Source organism: Hemicordylus capensis, chromosome 1 (assembly GCF_027244095.1).
Source record: "Hemicordylus capensis ecotype Gifberg chromosome 1, rHemCap1.1.pri, whole genome shotgun sequence".
In the NCBI taxonomy this organism is placed as follows: domain Eukaryota; kingdom Metazoa; phylum Chordata; class Lepidosauria; order Squamata; family Cordylidae; genus Hemicordylus; species Hemicordylus capensis.
This window is the reverse complement of record NC_069657.1, coordinates 102,555,440-102,581,155: the sequence shown is the minus strand read 5'-3', so window position 1 is coordinate 102,581,155 and position 25,716 is coordinate 102,555,440. Positions and strand designations below refer to the sequence as shown.

Below are 25,716 nucleotides of genomic sequence, written 5' to 3'. Positions count from 1 at the left end.
TCAGTATTCTCCCATCATGAGTTAAACTGTCCAATGCGTTCCAAAGGCAGGGAGCATCTCCTAGGGAGCCACATTGCGTTGGCATCCAGTGCATAAGAGTCATAATGGCAATAGTCACCCATTCAGCCATGAAACTAGCTGGGTGACTCTGGGCCAGTCACTTCTCTCTCAGCCTAACCTACTTCACAGGGTTGTTGTGAAAGAGAAACTCAAGTATGTAGTACACCACTCTGGGCTCCTTGGAGGAAGAGCAGGATATAAATGTAAAAATAAAATAAAATAATAATAATAGTCCTGATCATAGACCCTTTCTCACTCAGGAGAGACATCCCAAGTTCCTTGGAATGGGGAGAACTGGTCATCTGACAAAGTTCTATGAGGCAGCGAGAGCATTTCCTTCGTTACTATCAATCCTGAATCATGGGCTGGAGCAGTAGTCTGAGTCCCCTTAGATTAATCCTTCTTGGTCATTTTTCTAGACGGTTCCTCCTGCAAGTGCTTCTTCATTTTAGGGGTGGGAGACAGAGACTGCCCTGCAGGCAAAGGTGTTGCTTGTGCCACCTTCTTCTTCTTCTTCTTCTTCTTCTTCTTCTTCTTCTTAGGTGCCTCCTGCACCAATGCCAAAGGGGGTGGGGTCAATGCAGACAGTGATGCCGAAGGCTGAGCTCCCCCTCCAGCTGGTACAGTCTGTCCCAAAGGCAGAAGCATGAGTGGTACCTAAGCCACACTCTGCTGCGGGAGGATCAGAGGTGCCGAGTCTGATCTCACTGATGTTACTGAAGCTGCCATTTCAAGGATCACTTCAAAGTTAAAGTCTCTGAGGACCAGAGGGCTAGTTCCCACAGGGCTGTGCACAAGTGGGAAGCCCTACTTTTGTGAGCCTGTTTGGTCAGTCTTCGGCAGAGTGGACAGGTCTTAACTATGTGGGATTCTCTCAGACAAAGAAAACACTCACACTCAAAGCCCAATGGTGTAAAAGGGCAGAGATCATGCTGAAGAACCGTAATTTCCATGACTGCAGCATTAATTACACCAGGGAGAAAAGGAGGAATAAAAGCCTTGTAGAGAAGCCTCAAGTGAGACCTTCCTAGTTGGCCAATGGCATCTAAGTGGGAAAGAAGGGGCGGTTCATCTAGTTCATGTGGAGGGAGGTGTTCAGACACTGTCATGCTCCTGTTGATAAAATTCTTAAATTTTGGAAATGGGCTTGTGAAAAAATTATTTTCTGCTTACTATTATTATTTTTAAATAGCTTGGTTTGCTGAGCCCAGTTTTCAATCAAGCTGGAGGAAATTTCATCATTACTTAAACAATGTCTTTACCCAGTTTAGGACCATAACCTCTATCTTGGGATTTTCTCTTTTTTCAAGGTCTTTTAAAAGAGCGGATTCCATACTATTAGCCTAGTGAATGTGCTTTATTCATGAGAAAACAGAACTGCAAAATAGGATTAATGACAACACGGTGCTGCCAATTCTGTAATAATTCTCATGAGGCTTGAGGGATGTACTTTGGAGAAAGCAGAGAAAATCTACTTCAGGCTACTTTGGTAATTAATGCACTCAACTAATTAAGCTGTTAGAATTTAAATGTTTTAGTAAATTTTGTCCTCATTCATAGGAACAAATACCAGTATGCTTAGAAGGGATTAGTGACAATATTATGTCTAGTGGAGTGCTACAGTAATCCCTTGTCTTTCACTTATCCACAAAAATAAATAAAAAAATGTGCTGCCTTCACATGGCCCAAGCTTGGGCACACTGTGCCAGAACTGGATATCATTAGCTATGGGATGAGCTATTTCATTCCACACACACATGCACAGATCAACAGAAGTCAATTAGGGTTTTCTGGTGAATAAAATAAGCTGTGATTTCATTCAGCACAACATCTTACATAGTAGAGATACCAGATTCCATTGGACTGGCAAAAACAATCACAGAATTTGCTGGCGCTGGTCGTTAGGGAATTTTGAAATAAATTTTAATAAATAGTCATTACCGTCTAGCAAAATAATTGTATTAAGCCAGAGTACTTTGCTCTTGACAGATAATTAAAATGTTGACTTGCACATCAAGCACATGAAAGAATTAAAAGAGCTGGAAGCTCATATACACCCACCAAAAGATGAGCAAATGAAGATATAATCGTAGCTATTGAAGGTACCACTTTACTTATTTTGTGTCTTTCTCCTCTGGAGAGCTATACATGCATGCATATTGGGGTGTACTGGGCCATTTTCCTCCAGCAGCTCCTTCTTCCACAACTCAAGACTCATTTCTAACCTCCAGGTAATGCTTTTGTCAGCGGGGTAAAGCAGGCTTCTAAAACCAAATTTGTATAAAACATTGTATCATGAACAAAGTACACATCAGGTGATGTGAGGTAGGAACTTATATTCTCCAAACTTCAGTAGCGGTTCGAACTATAATAGAGCAGGAGAGTAGTGGAGAGCTGAGATAGTTTCTATTGCAAATAGCGCTGAAACAAATGTTCCAAGCAAGTTTCATATTTGACAAATTCCTTATATTCAACCATTAGAATAAGAACAAAATGCAGTGAGAGGTATTGCAGCACAGTGGCCAAGGGTCTAAGCTGTAAGGTAGAAAGTTCACAGTTCATATCTTATTTCTGCCACAAATTCACTGGTGGTTTTAGGTTGAATACAGTGCGACCTTGATATCCATGATTCATTGGATAAAAGACACCTGACCTCGACATACGCGGAAAAAGAAAAGTTGGGGGAAACACGCTAACCTTGCATACCTGTGGGTCAGGGGTGGCTGGAAATGACCACGGAGGTAATTTCTGGTCGCCATTTGTGTTTTGGAGCCTAAAAATGGCTAAATTTTTTAAAATTGAAAGAATTGGCAATTTTGGGGGCACAGCGCAACTCATGGTACCAGCAAAGCATGCTAGAGAGTTTCCCCTCACCCCCCCAATTTGCCCAATTTCTGGTCATTTTAGATGATTTTCCCAATGACCAGGAACCTAATCCCCGTGATCCCATAGCCCCCAATGACTCCATATTTGCGGTTTCCATATTTGCGGTTGCAGCTGGGAATGGAATCCCCAGGGATATAGAGGTCTTCCTGTACTAATGAGTTTGCGCACTGATCTTACGACCACAGATTCCTGGGAAGGATGGTGTTAACCCAGGGATCCATGGCTGTCTGAGGAACCAGGAGGCTTCTTGACCCAGCAACTCTTAAAACCTCGTTAGCCCAAATCTGCTACACAGGTTAAAAGTGAAATAGGGGAGCAAGAGAGCCATACTACCTTTCTTTTTGGGTTGTCTGCAGCACCATTGCGATTTAAATTGTTCCTGGGCTGCTGACAGCAATGTTTACTATACAGTTCTGTAGAAAGAGGGTGAGTCAGAATTGAGCTGCTGCAATACTGAGAGCAGCCTCTACTGCTCACTCAGTGCATTGTGGGATATGAAACCAGCTCCTGATTTCAGCAATGGAGAATGCTGCTGTGGCATTTATGTGGGTGCACAAGTTGCAGAGCCCAAAGGAGGCTCTGATGGTCTGGGAGGCATGAGGTAAGAGCATGCCTTCCCTCTAGTCCACCCTCATATGGTGGTTAGAACAAGCCCTTTGAATCCTCTAAAGCAGGGCTGCACAACTTTAGCCCCACAGCTATTTTTAGTTGTAGTCCAACATCTGCAGAAACGCCAATGCTGGGCAGCCCTATTCTAAAGCAAAATAGAAATGCCAAGTATTATTCACTTGAGATAAATATTGGGTGATATCCACACTAATGTTGCACACACTGAATAATGTTTTATTCGGTGTGCACAATGGGGAGGCAATTTTTACCGATCCTTCCTCTCTACTGGATCCCTTTTTTGCCTTTTGAAATGAAGCCCTTAGGGACATTTTCAGGAGGCTCATAGGGCTGAAGAGGGAAGTGGCAACAACCACCCCTTCTCCACTGAAGAGAAACATTGTTCAGCATGCACAATGTTAGTCTGGATTATATAGATTTTATATAACATATATTTTATTTCTCTTATCAGACCATCAAGCCGACATTTCTCATAACATGGCTAGGTGTTGTGTAATAGCAATGAATAGACGATGGCATCTAATGAGTAATCTACTGGAGTAATCTACTATACCACTGTATATTCATAAAGTTATTGTTGCTATATTATTGTATGGACCTGATTTTGTGCTCCCGCACTCCTTCTTGCTTCTGTACTGGACAAAGTCTGTAATAAAGTTTATCTATCTATCTAGTCTGGATGTCAGCTATTACCTTACATTGTGGGTGTTATTATTATTAAAAATATAGACCACTTTTAAACAAAAAAGTTCTCAAAGCAGTTCACATAGCAAAATGTGGCTTCCTATTCCAAAAGGATACACTGTCTTCACACACACCACCACCACCACCACCAGCCACTTAGCAATTGGAGAATGCTCTGCTGGGCTGAATATGAACAGCTGTTCTCATCATGCTAAATATGAGAGTCAGCACTAGAAGGTGCCTGTTTGCCCAGTTAGCAGGGCTATGTATTATTCTTTATTCACCTCATGGTTTACTAGCTGTTTGTTTTTAATTGCTGGATCAGTTGATTTTTTAAAAATGATGAATGGTTTAAAAACATAGTTGCAATATACTGCATTGCAGAAGTATGAAATAAATATATATAAACAAAATTTGGACTTTAGATACTCATTCATGCTTATGAATGTAAAACAGTCAAAGAATTTCAGCTCTACTTCACAGAATAATCTCTTCCAGTTGTTCAATTGATTATAAGTGGGCTGCCAGATAGTAAATCTTTATCCTCTAATTCAAATGAAGATTAAGGCTCTGGCCCTTTCCCAGTTGCTCATAATTTCATTCATATATTATATATGCCACTCTTCTTCCAAGAACTCGGGCCATGACAGTTGGGTTAAGTAAATCCTCAAAACATTCCCTGCTATTGGTGTATGCAGTAATTTTCGCCACTGATGCATATTCCCAGAGTTTGAGTTGCCAATCAGTTTCAGATTTGTTTTCCAGCAGGAGGCATAAAGGATTCTTGCTGCTGTTATCATATATAAAGAAGGTATAGTGTATTTCACAGGGATATACAGTTTAGTAAAATTTAACATAAACGTTTCGGGGGGGGAAGGAAAATCTAAATGCAAAATTTGCTGCATCTTAAAATGTATTGTTTTCCAAGAATTTTGGGCTTTTTAACATGTCCACCACATATGATGGAAGGTACTTTTCTGCTCCATACATTTCCAACAGATCCAGGGTAGTTATTGTCCATCTTTGAAATCCTTACTGGAGTGATATACCAACGCAGGTACATTTTGTACCAATTTTCCCTTAACATACTGTGGTGACTCACATTTAGCAGGGGGAGGAGGAACTGTCCCTATCCAACCCCAACAGCAGAATAGTGTTTTTCCAGTGGTTGTTGCTGATATCTAGTGTGTGTGTGGGCAGGCTGTGTGTTCTTCTGGGATAGAAAATAATCTTATTTTTCTTTTTCTATGTAATCCATTTTGTTTTTATTGTTGAAAAGCAATATATAAATGTTCTTAATGAAAGAAAATCAACTTTTGAAGAAATGGCGAACAATGAATGAAAGGCAACAAATTAGTGTTGCTTGAGCTTTGGTGCCATAACACAATTCCCATAGAGGAAGAGGACCAAGACATTGCTGAACGTAGCAGGGTGTGGAATCAAAAGTAATCAATACCACTTGAGTGACAGCCTGAAGCTTTCACTCAGAATGATCCACTTGGAGAGGCTGCCAGATCAGGGGACCTGATGCCCCTTGACTAGATCCATACCCGAATTCCAGACCCTCCACCATCAGCCCCAGGACTAGAAGCAGTTAGGAGCTTGTGCCAAAACCCTGAATGAGAGAACTGGTGCCCATTTGTCAGCCCAAAGCTCCCTAGTCTTTCTTGGAAGAAGGAGGCAAGTAGAAATGCATTCAGATTAGTCCTCCTGGCAGGAAGGGATGAACCAGGAAGGCCTACTATAAGCAGCTAGGCCTCCACTCAGCATCTCAGGCCCCGCTCATGGCTCAGCCACTAACAGAGATCCCTGTCCCTGATTATAGACAGGGCCTTTTTGGTTGTGGCCCCTCAGCTTTGAATGCCCCCCCCGAAGAGTTTCGCCATGCTCCCTCCCTCAGTGTTTTTTTAAAAAACAATTAAAAACAGATTTTTAAAAAGAGGCTTTAAAATGTTTTATCTGGGAGGTTTCTTAGTTCTTAGTTTTTATTATTTATTTATTTACACAGTCAGACAGGTGTTATTGACTAGTTTGTTTTATCCAGACATCAAGTCCTTCCCATGGACCTGGGATGGCTGAATTTTATTGTCATGTTGTTGCTGTTGTTATAGATATTGCCATAGTATATAAGCTGTTCTCAGTAAAGTTGCTTTTTGTAATTGGCTGATGGTGATTTCTGTGGTCCCTATGGTGTTGAGGTGCTCTTCAAGATGTTTTGGAATTGCACCTAGGGCGCCAATTACCACTGGGATTACTTTGGTCTTTTTCTGCCACAGCCTTTCAATTTCAATTTGTAGATCTTTGTATTTTGTGATTTTTTCAATTTCTTTTTCTGCTATTCTGCTATCCCCTGGTACTACTATGTCGATTATTTTTACTTGTTTTTCTTTCTTCTTGACTACAGTTACATCTGGTGTATTGTGTGGCAGATGTTTGTCTGTTTGTAGTTGAAAGTCCCATAATATTTTTGCATCTTCGTTTTCTACAACTTTTTCAATTGTATGGTCCCACCAATTTTTGGCTACAGGTAGCTTGTATTTTTTGCAGATGTTCCAGTGTATCATCCCTGCTACCTTGTCATGCCTTTGTTTGTAGTCAGTCTGTGCGATCTTTTTACAACAGCTGATCAGGTGGTCCACTGTTTCATCTGCTTCTTTACAAAGGCGGCACTTGCTGTTTGTTGTGGATTTTTCAACTTTTGCTCTTATTGCATTTGTTCTTAGTGCCTGTTCTTGTGAAGCCAGTATTAAACCCTCTGTTTCTTTCTTCAAGTTGCCATTCTTCTTCTTATTCTTATTATTTTATTAATTTATTCAATTTCTATACCGCCCTTCCAAAAAATGTCTCAGGGCGGTTTACACAGAGAAATAATATATAAATAAGATGGATCCCTGTCCCCAAAGGGCTCACAATCTAAAAAGCAACATAAGATAGATACCAGCAACAGTCACTGTAGGTACTGTGCTGGGGGTGGACAGGGCCAGTTACTCTCCCCATGCTAAATAAAGAGAATCACCTTGCTAACATGGCAAGAGGCACCTTTTAACATGGTGATTCTCTTTATAAAAAAATAAAATAAAAGGTGCTTCTTTGCCACGTTCGCAGGGGTTTTAGCTTTTTAATAACTTTAAATTTGAAACTTTTAAAATTTGTGATTTTTACATGTGGTTTTAGCCTGGTCTTTTAAGTTGTTCAGTTTTATTATTTTTTACTTTACATTGTATCTATTTTATTAATGTTGTGAGCTAGCCCAAGGAGTAGTGTACTGGAGGAGCGGGGCATAAAAATTGTAAATAATAAATAAAATACTACTACTACTACTATTACTACTACAAATATGTATATGCCGCTTTTAAACAAATGTTCTCAATGTAGTTTACTGTCTGATAAACACAGATTTACTCTCTGACAGTTCTGTAAAGACAGCTTCATAGTGGTTTCCTGGCTTGAGCAGCTTTCCCTCTGAATTAGGCTTTTTTTGTCTAGAATCTGTCCTTGTTGCTGATATCCTGCTAGTGCCAGACCAGTCATTTGCCTGCCAGTGAGATGGGGAATTCAGCCAAATCTTTCAAGGCTTGCAGAAACAAGACAATAGGTAAATGCCTACATGTGTCAATACCAGTTGAAGGGGAGCAATGGCAGGAGAGGGGGCAAGCCAAATGCATCTGGTGGGCCACTTTGGGAAACCGGGTGCTGAACTAGATGGGCCTTGGACCTGATCCAGCAAGGCGCTTCTTATGTCCCTTGTTGTAAAATCGCAAAAGCCACCTAATGGCGCAGCAGGGAAGTGACTTGACAAGCAAGCCAGAGGTTGCTGGTTCGAATCCCCACTGGTATGTTTCCTAGACTATGGGAAACACCTATATCGGGCAGCAGCGATATAGGAAGATGCTGAAAGGCATCATCTCATACTGCACAGGAGATGGCAATGGCAAACCCCTCCTGTATCCTACCAAAGACAACCTCAAGGCTCTGTGGTCGCCAGGAGTCAACACCGACTCGACGGCACACTTTACTTTACAAAAGGCTTTATTTCTGTACTCCCATTATATCCTTTCCACGATATGCCCTGGTGTCATAGTGGACCTGGTAGTCTGGAACTGTCATCAGCCTTCTTGCTGGCATTAGAGTGTTAAAAAGGAGTGCACTCAGCAGAACCTTCTGTGACATCAAAAACATATCAGCCAATGGCATCAAGAGAGCAGAATTATAAGGTCTATATTGTGGCTAGAAACCAAAGAGCTTTTTAAAGAGAGCCCAGCAGTTTACACACACCCAGTGGGATTATGACTTGCCATTTCACAAATTGATTTTGAAATGCTTCATTTTCAAAACTAGCTTGCTAATGATATGTGAAACTACTAATGCATTTCCAAAACCATATGGGCATGACAAAAGACACACTGCTCTTTGAATCGTGGCCTGTATTGCACACCATTGACTTTTGTGATGTGAATTGGGTGAACATTTTCAGTTTTAATGTAAACATATCCTCATAAATAAGCCTGGGTAAAAAGGTAATCAAATTACATACTTGTTTATTCTTGGCTTCAATACTCATTAAAAGAAATAACTACACAAACAACAAACAAAACATAAATTGCAAGACTAACTAAAATGAGAATATCAGCCATTACAATTCTAAAATACCAAACCATATGTCTTCTCATATATTAAACTGCTCATCTATTCAATAGGCACTATTTTAGAACTCAAAAAGAACTCAGGCATCCACAATCCCCCTTGCTTAGAACAAGGAGTCTTAAGGGAAACTGAATGCTATCCAGTGTAGATTTTGGCTTCATTCTGGCACTCCAGTTAGACTACTTGGATCCCTCTAAAGTCAATGGAGTATAAGTAAACAAATGGTGATTATGCCACCCTTAGTTCAAGGTCAGCATACATGATTTTTCCAGGGTCTTCAGAAAATTTCCAGTGTAGTAAGCTTCTGTGGGGTATTTTCAGTAGGGGAAATGCACAAGGGGAAAGACTACCCTCTTTATTGTGCCCATTTTCACTTTCCAATTGCAGCCTCCATTGCAGCATTACATAAACTTATTTTTAAAGAATCAATATGTAGTTTCATCCTTAGTTTACACTTTTTTCAGCACCAAGTATCAAACTTCTTATACTTCCATTGTTAATGTCTGTATAAAGGTCTTTTCACCTGGTGAAATAAGGGCATGGTCCCAAATTTTCATCTGTTAGGAAACATAATAGTTCCTTATAGGAGTGTGAAAACTGGTTCAAATTCAAACTAGTACTGTTAAAAGGTTCTAGCTCGACCCAAACCTGCCTTTGAAATGGCAGTGCCAGTATGAGCTAGATTCAAACCGGTTTGGAAGCTCCAGCCTCCAGGAAGCTCCAGGTACTGGTGGCCATTTTGTGACACTTGTGTCACTTTAAATGATTGGCCGCACTCCTGCTTCCCTGATTGGCCAGATGTGTCTGGCCCTTTGGTAGGCTTGGAAATGTTGCCAGTCATTGAAAACTGTCACCCTATTGGCCAGAGGGGAGAACAAGGAGGGGTTCCAAAGGAAGGAGGTTCAACTGATATTTAAAGGCAAGCCCTGGCCTTGCAAAATTACTCGGCAGAGAGACTGCTGCCTGAACTGTGTGAGAGAGCTGAGCTTCTGCCTGCTGGCTGGAGACTGTCTCTGCCTCAGATCTTTTCTTGGCTACCCTGTTTGGTTTTTGTCCTTTTTATAGGATTTTAAAAACCTATCTCTCTATATATATCCTCCCTGCTTTTAAAGAAAATTTTCCTTGCTGGTTGCCCTCTCTAAAAAAAATATTTTCTGGAGTGAGTGGACAGGCAGGCCCTCTCCTCCTGTTTTTAGCACAGCTAGCCAGGGCTGACTGCCTTTTTTTCTGGGATGACTGTGTCCTCAGCCTCTGTGCACACTCACACAGGTTGTGCTCCAGAATTTTCTGAAGACCCTGGAAAAATAATGTATGGTGACCTTGAGCATAATCACCATTTGGTTACTTATACTCCATTGACTTCAGAGGATCTGAATGGACCATTAGCCTTTTAAAGAATTTATTTCTTAAAAAAAAAAAATCTTGGAGCAGCTGCTTTTTAAAAAAATAACATTTGAAGCACACTGCACACATACACTTCTCAGCAGCAACTGAGTCTGAGGGGTGGGATGGGCTTCATGTCCCAGACCCAATATAAGCCCTCTGTCTGCTGCTGAACGTTTTGTGGGGAGACTCTAGATTTTTTTTTGATGAGAGAGTCACAGGCATTTCTCCTTTCTCTTCCTATTTTTAAGCTTTTGGATGTTTTCGAAGTGTGCTTTTGCACTTTTCTTTTATGCTTTTAATTTGGTTTCTCGGTGTTTATTTTAATTTGTTTTTGGGGGTGGGCTGTCCATCTGCCGCACCCCCCCAGCTGGTGTGCTCATCAGGTGTTGTTTTTCTGGCCTGTGTGCTGCATCTGCAGGACAGGACAACGAGGGGCGAGTGTATTGATTTTCATTAGCCCTTCGGCCCCTGAATTTTTGGGTTTAAATTGGGCCTCCTTGGTTGGTTTTGGGGGAGGTATTTTCCCCCTATTTTTGGTGTGCTTTTCTTTTGCAGTTTTTTTCTTTGCAGGTCCCCTTTAGTTCCCCCTATTGTGTTGCATTGTGTGGGTGGTTTGGGTGAGTCCCTCCTAGTGGCTAGTGGTGCTAGGTAGGTAGGGTTTAAAAAAAATTAAGCCTCCAGGAAAGATGTCTGAGTGCTGTGTCCTTAGTAAGTCTTGGAGCTGCATGGCAGGCGGAGGATGGTGGGGTGGCCCAACTGCTGGTGAGGGAGGTGGGGGGGCAGAGAAGATTGTACAGGGTGCCAAAGGTACCCATCACCAATTATTTGCCCCCAGTGAGGTGGTGGCCCGAAAGCAATGTGCTCTATGTTGGGCTGCCTTTGTATGTAGTTTGTAAACTGCAGTTGGTACAGAATGCAGCAGCCAGGTTGGTCTCAGGGTTGCCTGAAGAGATCATATTACACCCATTTTATAAGAACTGCACTGGCTGCCAATGAGTTTCTGGGCAAAATATAAAGTGCTGGTTATTACCTATAAAGCCCAAAATAGCTTGGGTCTGAGCTATTTAAGAGAGTGCCTTCTTCATCAATCCTGCCACCTGTTAAGATCATCTGTGGAGGCGTGGTTGCCAGAGCTCGGTTGGTAGTGACTCAAGGCTGGGCCATTTCTGCCCTGCGACTCTGGAACGTGCTTTCTAATGAAATTAGAGTTTCCTCTTCTCTGAATGTTTTTAAGTGTCCTTAAAATGTTTTTAAATTGTCCTTAGGGATTTTTCCTTTCCTGCTGGTTTTCTTGATTTGTAGCTATTGTCATGATGATGCCATTATCATGGTGTAGTGCAGGTCTGTCTCTCTGTTGTAATTTTTTTGGTTTGCAGTTTGGTGTCTCTTTAGTTGCATCACTGTCTCTTGGATTGTGGCCTCCTAGGGGCACAAAACCAGGTGCCCCTAGGAGGCACCCATGGGTGCCAAATACCACCTAAACCCCAAGCAATTGGACACCCGTGTGATTTTTAAAGATTTTTTTAAAAAGATTTTTCAATTTTCATCATTTTTGCCGTAAAGAACAATGAGGATTTGAGGTGGCCCATTTCCCCCCTTTGACGGTGCATTGACAGTTTGTTTTGACAATGCCAAAACCAAACCTGCCTGCCCTGGTTTGAGTGTGGTTTGAATTCACACTGAACCACTCCAGCTTGTTTTGTGCACACCCCTAGTTCCTTATTCATAGTATTACTAGGGGTGTGCACAGATCGGTTCGGAGGCCATTCTACTGGCCTCCGAACCGGTCTGGAGAAGGGGTGGTTTTGGTTCGGGAGGGTTAGGGTGGGGGGTTCCATTAAGGGTGGGGGGGCTTTACTTACCCCTCCCGCCCTTTGCTGCTTTGGCACCGTAAATATTGCAAGAAATCCGGGTGGCAGGATCCCTCGCCGCCCGCTTCTATTACTAATTATGGCTCTGTTCCTCCTCATTTTAAAAATCGGGGGGCGGCAGGGTGCTTCCCTGCTGCCCCCTCGAAGCCCCCTGCTGCCGCTGAAGCCCACTTAAATCTCGCCCGGACCGGAGGAGAAACCGCGCTCGGGCAGGCGGCAGCGAGACGTCCGTCGCCTGCCCGCTCCCTGCCTTGCCGAGTGCGAAGTGCAGGGAGCCTTCTGCGCATGCGCGAAGAAGGCTTCCTAGTTCCTTCTTCGCGCGTGCGCAGAAGGCTCCCTGCACTTCGCACTCAGCAAGGCAGGGAGCGGGCGGACGGACGTCTCGCTGCCGCCCGCCCGAGCGCGGTTTCTCCTCCGGTCCAGGCGAGATTTAAGTGGGCTTCAGCGGCAGCAGGGGGCTTCGAGGGGGCGGCAGGGAAGCACCCTGCCGCCCCCCAATTTTTAAAATGAGGAGGAGCAGAGCCATAATTAGTAATAGAAGCGGGCGGCAAGGGATCCTGCCACCCGGATTTCTTGCAATATTTACGGCGCCAAAGCAGCAAAGGGCGGGAGGGGTAAGTAAAGCCACCCCCGCCCTTAATGGGACCCCCCACCCCAGCTCCGAACTGCAGCTCCGCGGTCCGGTGCACACCACTAAGTATTACCTTCATTTCACATTAAGCTTATTTTAATATGTATATATTGTATCCATGAAGTGAACCCTCAACATGGTTTGCAACAGTTTAAAAATGACACTCTAGGAATTCTCCCTAAGATTATTTTACTGTGTTATCTGTAGATTTAGATATATTATGTTATCTATGTTATCTGTGTTATCTGTAGATTTAGATATATTATATCTATATAATAACTTGAGCTACACTGATGACACCACTCTGATAGCTGAGAATGTGGATGACCTGCAAGCTCTAGTAAAGGAAGTCAAGGAGTACAGTGAAAAAATTGGACTATGATTAAATGTAAAGAGGACTTAACTAATGATAACGGGTACAGCAGCAACCCGTTTTTTGTTATAAACCGCTCAGAGACATATGTTTTGGGTGGTACAAAAATACATTAAATTAAAAAAAATACATTACATAAATAAGTAAACAAACAAATAAATAAATAAACCAGTCTCAGAATTGATAATGAAGACATTGAAGTGGTGGATAGCTTCTTCCTTTTAGGATTGACCATCAATAGTAAAGGATCAAGCAGTCAAGAAATACGCCACAGACTAGCACTTGGTAGGGTTGCAATGAAGGCCTTGGAAAGGATATTTAGATGCCAAGATGTATCTATACCTACAAAGATTAGAATCGGATAATGGTTTTCCCCGTGACACTCTCTGGATGCGAGATCTGGACTTTGAAGAAGCAAGACAGAAAAAGTATTTACGTTTTTGAACTTTGGTGCTGGAGAAGACTTTTGAGGATACCATGGACAGCCAGGAAAACAAACAAATGGATCATAGCACAAATAAATCCAGAATTTTCACTCAAGGCACAAATGACCAGGCTCAAACTCTCATACTTTGGACGCATTATGTAAAGATCTAGCTCCCTTGAGAAGTCCATAATGCGGGGAAAAGTTGAAGGAAAGAGAAGAAGAGGACGACCAGCAGCAAGGTGGATGGACTCAATTCTGACAACAATGAATGCACCACTGAAAGACCTTAAAGGCCAAGTTGAAGACAGATCATCCTGGAAAGAAGCTATCTATGTGGTCACTACGAGTTGACACCAACTTGACAGCACTTAATCATAGGAACATAGGACATAGGAACATAGGAAACTGCCATATACTGAGTCAGACCATTGGTCTATCTAGCTCAGTATTGTCTTCACAGACTGGCAGCGGCTTCTCCAAGGTTGCAGGCAGGAATCTCTCTCAGCCCTATCTTGGAGAAGCCGGGAGATAACTTGAAACCTTCTGCTCTTCCCAGAGCGGCTTCATCCCCTGAGGGGAATATCTTGCAGTGCTCACACATCAAGTCTCCCATTCAGATGCAACCAGGGCAGACCCTGCTTAGCTATGGGGACAAGTCATGCTTGCGGCCACAAGACCAGCTCTCCTCTCCAATCAATCAATCATCTATTTAATACAGCTGCAGAAACTTTGTATTGTGACAGGGTGGAAGAAATGTTATAGAGTGCATGGCAAAAATACAGAACATCATAATTACTACAAAACTGATGAAACACAGAAGACAACATGATGGACAGCTGACAAACAAGCTCACAGAGAACTGGACAGTGTAAATGTTTTGTAACAAAAATCAGTTTTATATTCCATTTATATGTGTTCTTTTCTTTATGCTAACATCTTTTATAGGATGTTATATGGAAAACTGCACCGTAAATTATATCATAAATATATTCATGTGATAATAATTTATATACTTTTAAATTTTTCTAATGAATATACTATTCAAGGGAGAGCATTTCCCAAGAAGAGTAATACAACAGAGAATGGCTTTTCCTTTGCTATCAGCCAAAACTTGGAACAGGTTCACCAGATGTTCTGAAAGTACAGAAGAGCGAGTAACCTATGGGAACACACTTCCTTAAAATGTGAGTTTAAATTTCCAGTGGTGCAAATGTTCATCATTACCTATACCTGATCCTTGATCATTTTTAAAAAAGAGAGAGACTGAAGTCATTCACAGAGTAAATATAAGCCAGCTTTCTAAAAAGCTACACAAAACAAACCATACAGGAACGTACCTTACAGGAGCAAACAGAGCATCTGTCTTTCTTCAGCGTCCATACCTGACCATTCCGTTTCAAGCCTCCTTCATGCAGACAGTCACCAGTGCAGGATGGTCCAGATGGGCAGAGGCAATCAAACCCTCCTGCCAAGTTCACACAGGCTGAATCATTCCAACAGGTGTGAGTTCTTAAGGCACATTCATCAATATCTGCACAACACAGAGAGTTTATTGGATTTTAACAAACTATGCAAACAGTTTTCCTTTGGAATAATTAAGTAGTTATTGAAGATCGATCTATCATATTTATATACCACCTGATATATACATCTCTGGATGGGGATTATGAAATAAATTGCATAGTCAGAGGCTTTACTACAGCTCTGTTGTTGGGTGGAAAAGAAATTCGTTTTTAAATTTATCATTTCTACTCTGTTTTGACACAGCAAACATTATTAGAGTACATATGGAATGCTTAATAGTTAAAAGCTGGTGTGTCTAACAAGGACATACAGGCAAATGTTGTTTAATACAGTATACAGGTGAAACTCGGAAAATTAGAATATCGTGCAAAAGTCCATTAATTTCAGTAATGCAAATTAAAAGGTGAAACTGATATATGAGACAGACGCATTACATGCAAAGCGAGATAAGTCAAGCCTTAATTTGTTATAATTGTGATGATCATGGCGTACAGCTCATGAAAACCCCAAATCCACAATCCCAGAAAATTAGAATATTACATGGAACCAATAAGACAAGGATTGTAGAATAGAACAATATCGGACCTCTGAAAAGTATAAGCATGCATATTCATATTCAGTACTTGGTTTGGGCCCCTTTTGCAGCAATTACTGCCTCAATGCGGCGTGGCATGGATGCTATCAGCCTGTGGCACTGATGAGGTATTATGGAAGACCAGGATGCTTCATTAGCGGCCTTCAACTCTTCTGCATTGTTTGGTCTCATGTCTCTCATCCTTCTCTTGGCAATGGCCCATAGATTCTCTATGGGGTCAGGTCAGGCGAGTTTGCTGGCCAATCATACACAGTACACTGTATACTTTTCAGAGGTCCGATACTGTTCTATTCTACAATCCTTGTCTTATTGGTTCCATGTAATATTCTAATTTTCTGGGATTGTGGATTTGGGGTTTTCATGAGCTGTACGCCATGATCATCACAATTATAACAAATTAAGGCTTGACTTATCTCGCTTTGCATGTAATGCGTCTGTCTCATATATCAGTTTCACCTTTTAATTTGCATTACTGAAATTAATGGACTTTTGCACGATATCCTAATTTTCCGAGTTTCACCTGTATGTATCATTGGAGGATGGGAGCCCATGCAGATCAGACATCAGTTTCTACAAGCAAAAAATGTTCGAGAACTGGAAACCCAAAGAAACACATAGCACACAGAAACATTTATGATTATTTGTGAGTGACACCGACTCGATGGCACCCTTTACCTTTTTACCTTCCTTCAACATTATACTGCTCACACAGGAAACCCACTCATGTGCACTGATAACTACACAAGAGATATTACTGCAGTAATGTATGAAACAACTGTTACTACCATGGGTTTTTTTTAAACACCACTGCATATACTGTAATTTCTTGCTGTATATCTTTTGCAGAAAAATAATAATCCCATAAAGCTGGAACTTGGCCAAGACATGGTTAACAGTAGTAAATACTGTATAAACCAGATAAAATTCCATCTCATTTTCCTTTGGCAAAAGGAGCATGTATTAACGCTCTGGGAAGTTTCATTGCAAAAGTATTGCTACTGCCTCCTCTGTGCATATATTCAAGCGACACAGACAAATCAGTATGGATCCAATTACAGAGCATTAGTGGAGTGCTACTTGCTCTTGAGACAAGGGCCACTCACCAGCATAATTCTATAACTGCAGCCTGTTTACAACTTCCTGGACTAGGGTGTTTGGCAATCTTTTCAATGAATGTCAAAGTGCACATTTTTTAAAAACTTCTATTACTTTTCTCCGAGTTTCCCATTTAATAAATAACATGACTTGAAAGGGGCACTATAGGTAATGAAAAGGGAATAAGGTGCCCTGAAATCAAATGTCATGTCTTCCTGTGCATCAGGTGCCAGAGAATTATGAAAAGGAATAATACTTAAAACCAAAACAACACATTCAAGGCCACACATAAATTGACAGAGAATCAATAGCTATAATACAGCAAAATAATGAGCTTTAAATGATTTCATATATTTTCAGCAATCCTTCACTTATACTTCTGGCTAAAAGCATTGATTAATGTAACCATGAACTGGCCCTGGTGTTTTTGCAGTCATAAGACACAAACCATGTTCCTGTTAAGCTAAGGCTTTGCTCTTATGCCATGCAGAAGCTATGCAGAAGGATTAAAAAGTAGATTAGAAGAGTAGATTTCACAGTTCAAATCTAAAAGGATTCCAGAGATGAGTCTAGGGCTGTAAGCCTACCAAGTTCCTTGTAATTGCTTTACTTGCAAGACAGACTCTAATTCTGCTTCCATGCATTAACAGATTTATGAGAAGCCAGATGTTAGCAATTATGGAAGCCAACATTATTCATATTCGCAGTGCAACAGACCTGTTTGCACTGCAAAAGCCAACTTAATGTATTATACATATATCCAAACGAGAAGGGGCATCCTATTTACATGCCCCCAAATACTTCCTGCTGAGAGCACATAAATGGTAGGGTTCATGGAGAGGTGCTGAAATCAGCAAGCCAGCAAAATGATCAAAGACTCAATAAAACAAAAAACTAACAATTCACCTTGTCATGGTATTTTTATTATCATCCTTTATGCAAATAATAGGTTATCAATTATTTTATTGCTTTTGTTATTTTAATATTTCAGCCATTAATCAAGTATAAGATTCAGAGGTGGCACTGATTGCAAAGTTCAACTTGTTAGAGAACTACTAAGCATAGTGAATACATTACACTTCTATTCACACATCTATGTGGGTTATAGAAAAAACCCAGAAAAAAATCTATAATCAAATCATCGCAATATTTTATCTAATTGCATTCCGGAAAACTACAACAAACATGTTTCATAGGGAGAGTAATAGCTCACTAGCAGAGCAAACTCACAACAGATCTCACATACAATTCCCATCATTTCCAATCAAAGAAGAACGGAAAGCGATCTCTTTTGGAACTCTGGATATCTGTTGCTATTAGTACTGAACCATGTAGATCATTGCTCTGACTATATAAGCAGCTGTACATCATCCAGCCATCCCTCATACCATTCTGGGAAGACATTATAAGCATTTATTGCAGTCTAGGCTATAAAAATAATATTAATTTCTTTAATTGAAAGCTTACATTGCTCTCATTTACTTATGTAGAGTTTGGACTGTGAAAACAGCTGTAATGTAATTGAAATGCAGATATGAAATGGAAGAACAGAGGGTTCCTTTATCACTAAGGTGCCTAATGGATAGGTGTGGCCAGGTGATTGATAACCCAATTCTGCTGATGTTTACTTGGAAGTAACCAGGGCTTACTCCTCATACATGAGCTGTAGTGTACCAAACTAATTGTAGAATATGGAGTGGGATAGGGAAAAGCGGACACTTTTAAACTAACTGAAGAATTCTACAAAGTTTTAACACAGTAAGAAATAGTGTGTACGTAAGTAATTACACTTGTAATTAAAAAAAAGTGATATAAAAATATCTTGGGTAAACTGCATGTTTTTCTCCTCTTCCTGGAATAAATCTTAAAGAAAATTATCCACGAGCAAAGCTCTAGTGAAATCACCTGAACAAGCAAAGTGTGTTCAGTATCACAGTGAATAATTTCTAATGACACACAGCTTGATTAAAGATTGTGTCCAGGAGTTAGCATTCAAGACTTGGATGAAAAGCAGTGAAACATTTTTGATGTTTATGTAATTAGCCTATCAATTCAGCAAAAGACTCCCCCTTGTCAAAAATTTCAACCTGAAAATTGAAAATCAGAAAAATTACTTGGGTACTACCAATGATTTTCACAACCCCACATGATTTTGCTGTTCAAATGTTAGTAGAGTGGCATGAGATACAGCCACAAGAAAATTTATTTTTATTTTATTTAACAAATCTCTATACCTCCCAAAACTTACGTCTCCACAATTAAAATGAAATTTAAACACTAAACATTTACAACTTGAAACAAGTCAAAAGTATTAAAACAGTAAATCTAATTAAAAATCTGGGTGAACAGATGTCTCTCGATTGACTTTTTAAAAGTTGTCAGAAATGGGAAAGCTCTTATTTCAACAGGGAGCACATTCCAAAGCCTCGGGGCAGCAACGGAAAAGGCCCGTCCCTAAGTAGCCACCAGATGAGCCTGTCGCAACTGTAGATGAACTTCTCCAGATGATCTTAATGGGCAGTGGGAATCATGGCGAAGAAAATGTTCTCTTAAATACCCAGGGCCTAAGCCATTTAGAGCCTTATAGGTTATAACCAGCAACTTGTATTTTGTCCGAAAATATATCAGCAGCCAATGTAGCTCTTTTAATACAGGAGTAATACAGTCACTCCGAGATGACCTAGAGGCCAACCTGGCTGCCGCATTCTGTACCAACTGCAGTTTCCGGACTTGTACTAAGGCAGCCCCATATAGATCACATTGCAGTAGTCAAGTCTGGAGGTTACCAGCATATGTATAACTGTTTTCAGATCATTTATCTCAAGAAATGGATGCAGCTGGCATATCAGCCAAAGCTGATAGAAAGCACTTCTGGTCGCCGCCTCAATCTGGTGCACCAGAGGGAGGTTGGGATCCAGAAGCATCTCCAGACTGACTCTAGGCAATGGCAGTCACAACACTCTGTGACATACAAATCAGTCTTGTTCGTGGAAAGCAAGAGTGGGTAAAGTCTGTTTCCACCAGGCAAGTGGAACAATATGGCAACTTTACACTGCAAGCACATTAAACACTGCTATAAGCACCTGATGGTGGTCCCTGGGGTTCTGTTTGCCTGCCAATAAAAGAACAGTTTTCACCTTGGAATTAGCAATCTGTTGCAAGTGTACTATTAGATGAATTGAACATTTTATTACAGTTTTCTACATGTGGAAGCACAAGCAGCCATTCTGAAGTGATCTGAAATTCACAAAGGGCTGCACACTGTCCACAAAGAAGCTAGTTATGAGAAAACCAAGGGGCACAGCCTGTTCCCCCACCACCCAGCCTTTTCCTTTTTGAAGCAGTACAGTTTATTAGACAGTTTGTTGTGCTCAGCTTTTTCATTGGATCTCTATCCGTAACCTGGGTAAAAACTCCTGGTCTCCATCTCTAGATTGTTCCAAAATACTGGGCTCTGCCAACCACTCAAACATCAAAAAAACCTGCTGTGTTCTGCCATCTAACTCTACTAATGGCACTGCTCTCTGGCTTCTGCAGTCTGACCCCAGGCCTCACCAGGTGCAGAATATTTGATTTCAAGAGTTGGCTACCCCAGCTCAACAGTGATATTTCTGTGCAAAAATATACTTGTTTGCAAATAGGGCAGCATTTTGGAAGAATTTTGACAGCACATTGGAAGAAAGATAGCATTTGAAGAAGCAAATGATTGTTATCTGCATCTTCTTTATTCATCACACTGCTAGTGGGTATCTTCAGTCCACAGCAAACTCATACATTATATGACATTCCCTGAGATCAGTGTGATCAACATGACCCATTATTTCTCTTTTGGAAATGCAATATGTCCATTCATTTATGAAAAACTCTGCAGACCAAGTTTTGGGGTCAAACTCGACAAGACTAATTTGTTAAACAAGATAAGACAAGACGGTGTGTCAAACACTTGTGTATTGTCTTTTCTTTCAAAATAGCAGCTGGATTGCTCCATATAGATTGGGACCATGGGGGAAAGGGGTCTGTTCACCCTTGGAGGTGAACTGCCTGGTAAACAAATATCTCACAAGTATACTAACCCATGCGATCTGTATATATTCCAGCCTTGCTGACCCCAGGTAAACTGAATGCTATTTACTCCCTCTTGATAGGTGGTAAAGGCAGCAGATATGGACAGAAATCATTCAGGATATATCCAATATAGAAGAAATGTTTGTTTGCAAAAAATTATCTTTTTACTTTCAAAACACTATTCAACTATTTACAGATTTTATTAAAAATCAGTATGAAAATTTTGAATTTAGTTTCTCAGACTTAAAAAGAGTGACTTTCACTTCTGGCTATGTCACTCCCCTAGATAACTGCTGACCAGATTCCCCTATCCATAAATGCCCTCACCACTAAACACTTATAGCACAAAGGATCATTTTATTCTGGGTTATTACTGACGCAGTGGTCCTTGGCGGAAGGGGTTTTTTTTTTGCCCTGGTTGTGGGCAGCTGTCATACTGGTGTTCAAGGGTGTCCCTTGCACAGGGGCCCCTCTGCCCCCCTCCTGCCACCTGGCTGTTCCTGCTGTTTCCACTGCCCACCTGCCTCCACCTCTGCCGCTTCTCTTCCACCTGTCCACTTCCTCCTCTTCCCCTCTCCTCCTCCTCTGCCTGCATGCCATTTTCAAGCACTTCCTTCTTCCATCGGAAGCTCTTGAAAGTGGTGTGTGGACAGAGAAGGAGCAGAGGGAAAGAAGAGGTGACAGACAGTGAGAGGAGAGATGGCAGTGAGTGCACAGGAAGTGAGCAAGCAGGCAAACCCAAGAGATTTGATCAGGACTACAGGCTTGATCCAGCTGCTATTTAAAAAAAAGGAAGATTCCGATCTAGTATGATTCTGAGAAAGGCTTGTATTCATCTTCAGCAATTGATAAAAATATGGACAAAAGTATCTGCTGTAGCTGTTGTTTTTGATTTGTATTGTGTGTAGTCCAGAGTAGCATAACAAGTGCTAGCCAGGATATCTTCCCCACACAAACCAACCTGCTGAAGCTCCCTGAAAAGCCACTACTGAGAATCAGTGGATCCTCAGCAACACCGTAAGATGAGGAGCAGTGGGTGGGGGTGGGGGAGAGGCTTTAATTTTTTGTCCTTACTGCAAATATGGGAGAGGTAACTTGTTAAGCAAGACCTACTCTGAATGCCACCCATCATTATTATTATGTATTCAGTGGCTGACATCTTCACTAAAAATCACTGGTGCTACATGAGATGCTCCAGTGCTGCTGATAGGTTTGACATGAAAGGAAAGTGAAGTTTATAGATTACATTGAAGGATTAAGCTATAAGCATATGTGCATCACTGCACTTCCAAGAACAGTGAAAGTTGTCTACAAATTTATGTAATCTTCTTTAAAATCCTAATGTAGGAATCATGTCACTTGCTTCGAAACATAAACATATCCTTCCATTCCCAAATGCTACTCATAACATTTTGTTTAGACTCTACTATATTACAAAATTGTCATATTAATATTTCTTCCCAAAGACAATGGAGCAAGGGGATGGTTTGCTGCTTCCTCTCTCCCTTCCTTTTGCTTAATTACCTCTGTGAGAAATTTACCTATGTGATCTATTATGATACTAATGGACATCAAAGCAATAGTGAAAACTAGGGATGTGCATGAACCAGTTCAGTGGTCCTTTTACGTACTGCCGAACCAGTTTGGAGGTCCGGCATTTGGACTGGTTCAGAGGTGGGGACTACCTGTAAGGAGTAGGCAGGGTGCTCACTCCCCTGCTGCATTTCCCCTGGTGGTGCTGTCCACGAGCCAGCATATCTCCTTGCCGCCTCAGTCAGTGTTGTACCGGATGTGGCCAGTGTGCGTGCGTGAGCAGTATGGGGTGAGCATCGGGGTGGGGGTGGGGATTTGGCGGGGGGTGGTGGAGAATGAGCATCCTCCCTGCTCCTTAAAGGTAAGCCATCCCTCACTCCCCAGGAGTGAACAAGCCTGTTCGTGCACGTCCCTAGTGAAAACAACCATACTGACACCACAGGATGTTCATTTGCTTTGTTTCACTCACACTTAAACTGATGTATTCACATCAAACGTCATCCCAGAGTTATTCTGCATTTAGTGGGGTATCTGGTTTTTTCCCCAGTATATTAAGAAATATTCAGTTCTAAGAGGTATCATGCCAGGGTTCAAAAACACAAGAAACTGTCATAGAGGGGAGAAAATAACCCTACCAGAGTGCTAATTTCAACTTCAATTTCAAATTCCATTACAAAATAATCAGATGTGACAAATATATGCTAGACTTCTAGTCAATGTATGTACTAGTTAAAGCTATAGACACTACTTTGGCAAGTTATATTTCCCAGGTAACATGTCAGCTTACAAGCAATTTGTTTTTTAGTTTTAAAAAATAAGAACTAGTAGCACATTTTAAAACCACTAGTGTGATTTTTAGAGTGCTTGTGAAAGTGATATATAATGTTACCCACAAAACCTTTAACTTTACTATTCTTGAAATATCCACAACTATAAGATAGACTTTGAAATATTACCAGTGCACTGGGTTTTTCTTTTAAACTTGATTTTCTATAAATAAAATGTGACAATGACTATCAGTTTTATGTACTTGAAATGAATGGTTAATCTTTATATTAACTGTTCCCTTTCTCTGTTAAATTAGTAAAAGTAACAAAAGCCCAAATCCGGCCCAAACTAGAGCAAGGTAAATATTCTAGATTGAGGCAATGAATATAACAGTAAGTGTGGGATGGCGGGAGAGATGTATATTGCTCATCTAGAAGGTACTGAACTGTCTCTAGGTATTCAAATCATGGGGTTCAAAAAGGTTTGTGTTTTTTAAAGGAGTGTGCAGCAAAAGTTAATCTCTACACTATGCAGTAGTCTCTACTATCAAGCTACACATGCCAGGCATTTCCTATGGCATTACAATGCTATTTTTGACTGCCCTTAGGCAAAAGAAGTACAAAGGTTACCCAAAGCAATAGACTCTGCATAAAGTACCAGAAGCCAATAGGTCAAATTCATCCTCAAGACATATCTGCACTTGGCAGTAGGCTAAATTAATCCTTAGGATATATCCAGGTTGGACCAAGTACCATGTTCCTACCAGTGAGGGTGGTGCTGGGGGCAGGGGTGGTGAGAGGTACCTTTACCATTAAATTAGAAAGTGCTACCACCAGCACTTGCAAGCTGCTGTAAGCAGCAGTGCTCCACCTGGCATCTCAGGTGGCTCTGGCACTCACCTGGCCGCTGTGCATGCACAGAGACCAGGTGAGTGCTGGAGCCGTGCCACTGCCACTCAGGATGCCAGGTGGAGTGCTGCTGCTTGCGGCAGCTTGGTGGTACTGGTGGTACTGGTGGTAAGCAATTTCTAACGCAATGTTCAAGTTACCTCTCGTTGCCCCTCCAGAGCCGCCTTCACCGGCCACCACTGGTGTCTACACAATGCCGTCTCAATGTGTACTGATAAGAGTGCTCAGCTACACCTTTCAGTGCTCTCACTGGAAGTGCTGCTGGCACCAAGGCAGCTCATCAATCTATTTCACAGAGTAGTATAACAAGATGACAAAGCTCTTTTTTCACACAGTCCCTATAACTAAGTGGAAAGGAAGTTCACTTTTTGAACCTGGACAGTGTATCAAAAAGGCACGAGAGACTGTCAAAGATAATAGTCCTAACATTTTCAGGATTCATACTCATGCACATCTTTATTAATTTTAAAACCTTTTTCCATGCTTTTTCAATGAGCACTGTTTGTATCCATCCAAAAGTGGATAAATAAGAAAATACTTATTATGATTTAATAAATATACTGATAACATATTGAGCTTGTTAGCAATTTATATGACAGACATACTGGCTACCATCGAGAAAAACATTCCATACTTGCAAGGAAAGGAGAGATAATTTTTACCTTTCCCCCCTTTGTATCTGCCTGTGTTTCTCAAAAATGTGCCCCTAAGGGTCCCAGAATGCTCAGTTACACATTTTCAGGAGACACAGGTGGCTGCAGAGGGAAGAGGAAAACTGCTTCATTCCATAACACATGTGGAACATTTTTCAGTGTGTATATTGTTAGTCTGAATGTCAGCCACTGAATGCTGGTTCAGCCAAGAGACTCACAAGCAAGCTCTAATAACGTCTCTGGTTCACACTTGAACATGGGCATGTACCAAGAAGCCAGACTGCTCTGTAAATGTAACATCTGTCTTCACTCCACATCCAAAGACTTTGGGATTGCACCAAATTCAAGCTAAATTTTGGGGCTATCATAAGGTTACCAATTCTTGAATTTTAAGAAGTTCTGGTACCTGGGTGGATACAAGAAAAGGTATATTGGTAAACTCAGGGACAGCAGTTTTGGTGCATCAGGGAGCAGAGATCAGTGCAAAGCTGCCTAATTACCTAAGCTATAATTCTTATTGTAAAAAAAAAGATTGGGGAGGTAAATGTCCTTGCCCACTACTTTTCTGGCACCTAGGCCCAAAGCAAAACAAAAACAGCAAAGTGCCCCTGCCCCCGGCTGACAAATTGGCAACTCTGGATAATTAGCCCTATGTTGAAAACCCTGTGTCGAATCTTCCATGTTTATAAAACAGGTTAAAGCATTCCTAAGGGCCTTTGCCATGGTTAAGCATGCCATTGATTCTTCAGTGTAGGAGTGTCTGCCTGAACTTATGCAATACATGCTAGTGCATTCTGGGTGCTTCTAACTGCTGCACTTTTCAGTATAGTGATGTAGGGCCTATGTATATTGGCCAACATTTTAAACACATGGGTTTATATGTGATTCTAATCAGTACTGATCACAGTGAGCAACTAATCAAGATAAGGTCTTAGTTACTTTATCACTGTGATTTTTGTACACAGATACAGTGTGTGTGTGTGTGT

General features: G+C 41.2%; 1 protein-coding gene across 7 annotated transcripts in view; it reads right to left on the bottom strand.

Annotated features, from left to right (window-relative positions):
• Positions 1-25,716, bottom strand: part of NELL1 (neural EGFL like 1) — a 768,366-nt gene that overhangs the window by 23,691 nt on the left and 718,959 nt on the right. For all 7 annotated transcript variants that reach the window (XM_053266636.1, XM_053266637.1, XM_053266634.1 and 4 more), the window contains one exon: positions 14,927-15,120. In XM_053266636.1, the coding sequence (XP_053122611.1) occupies positions 14,927-15,120 (194 nt within the window). The remainder of the gene's footprint in view (positions 1-14,926; positions 15,121-25,716) is intronic.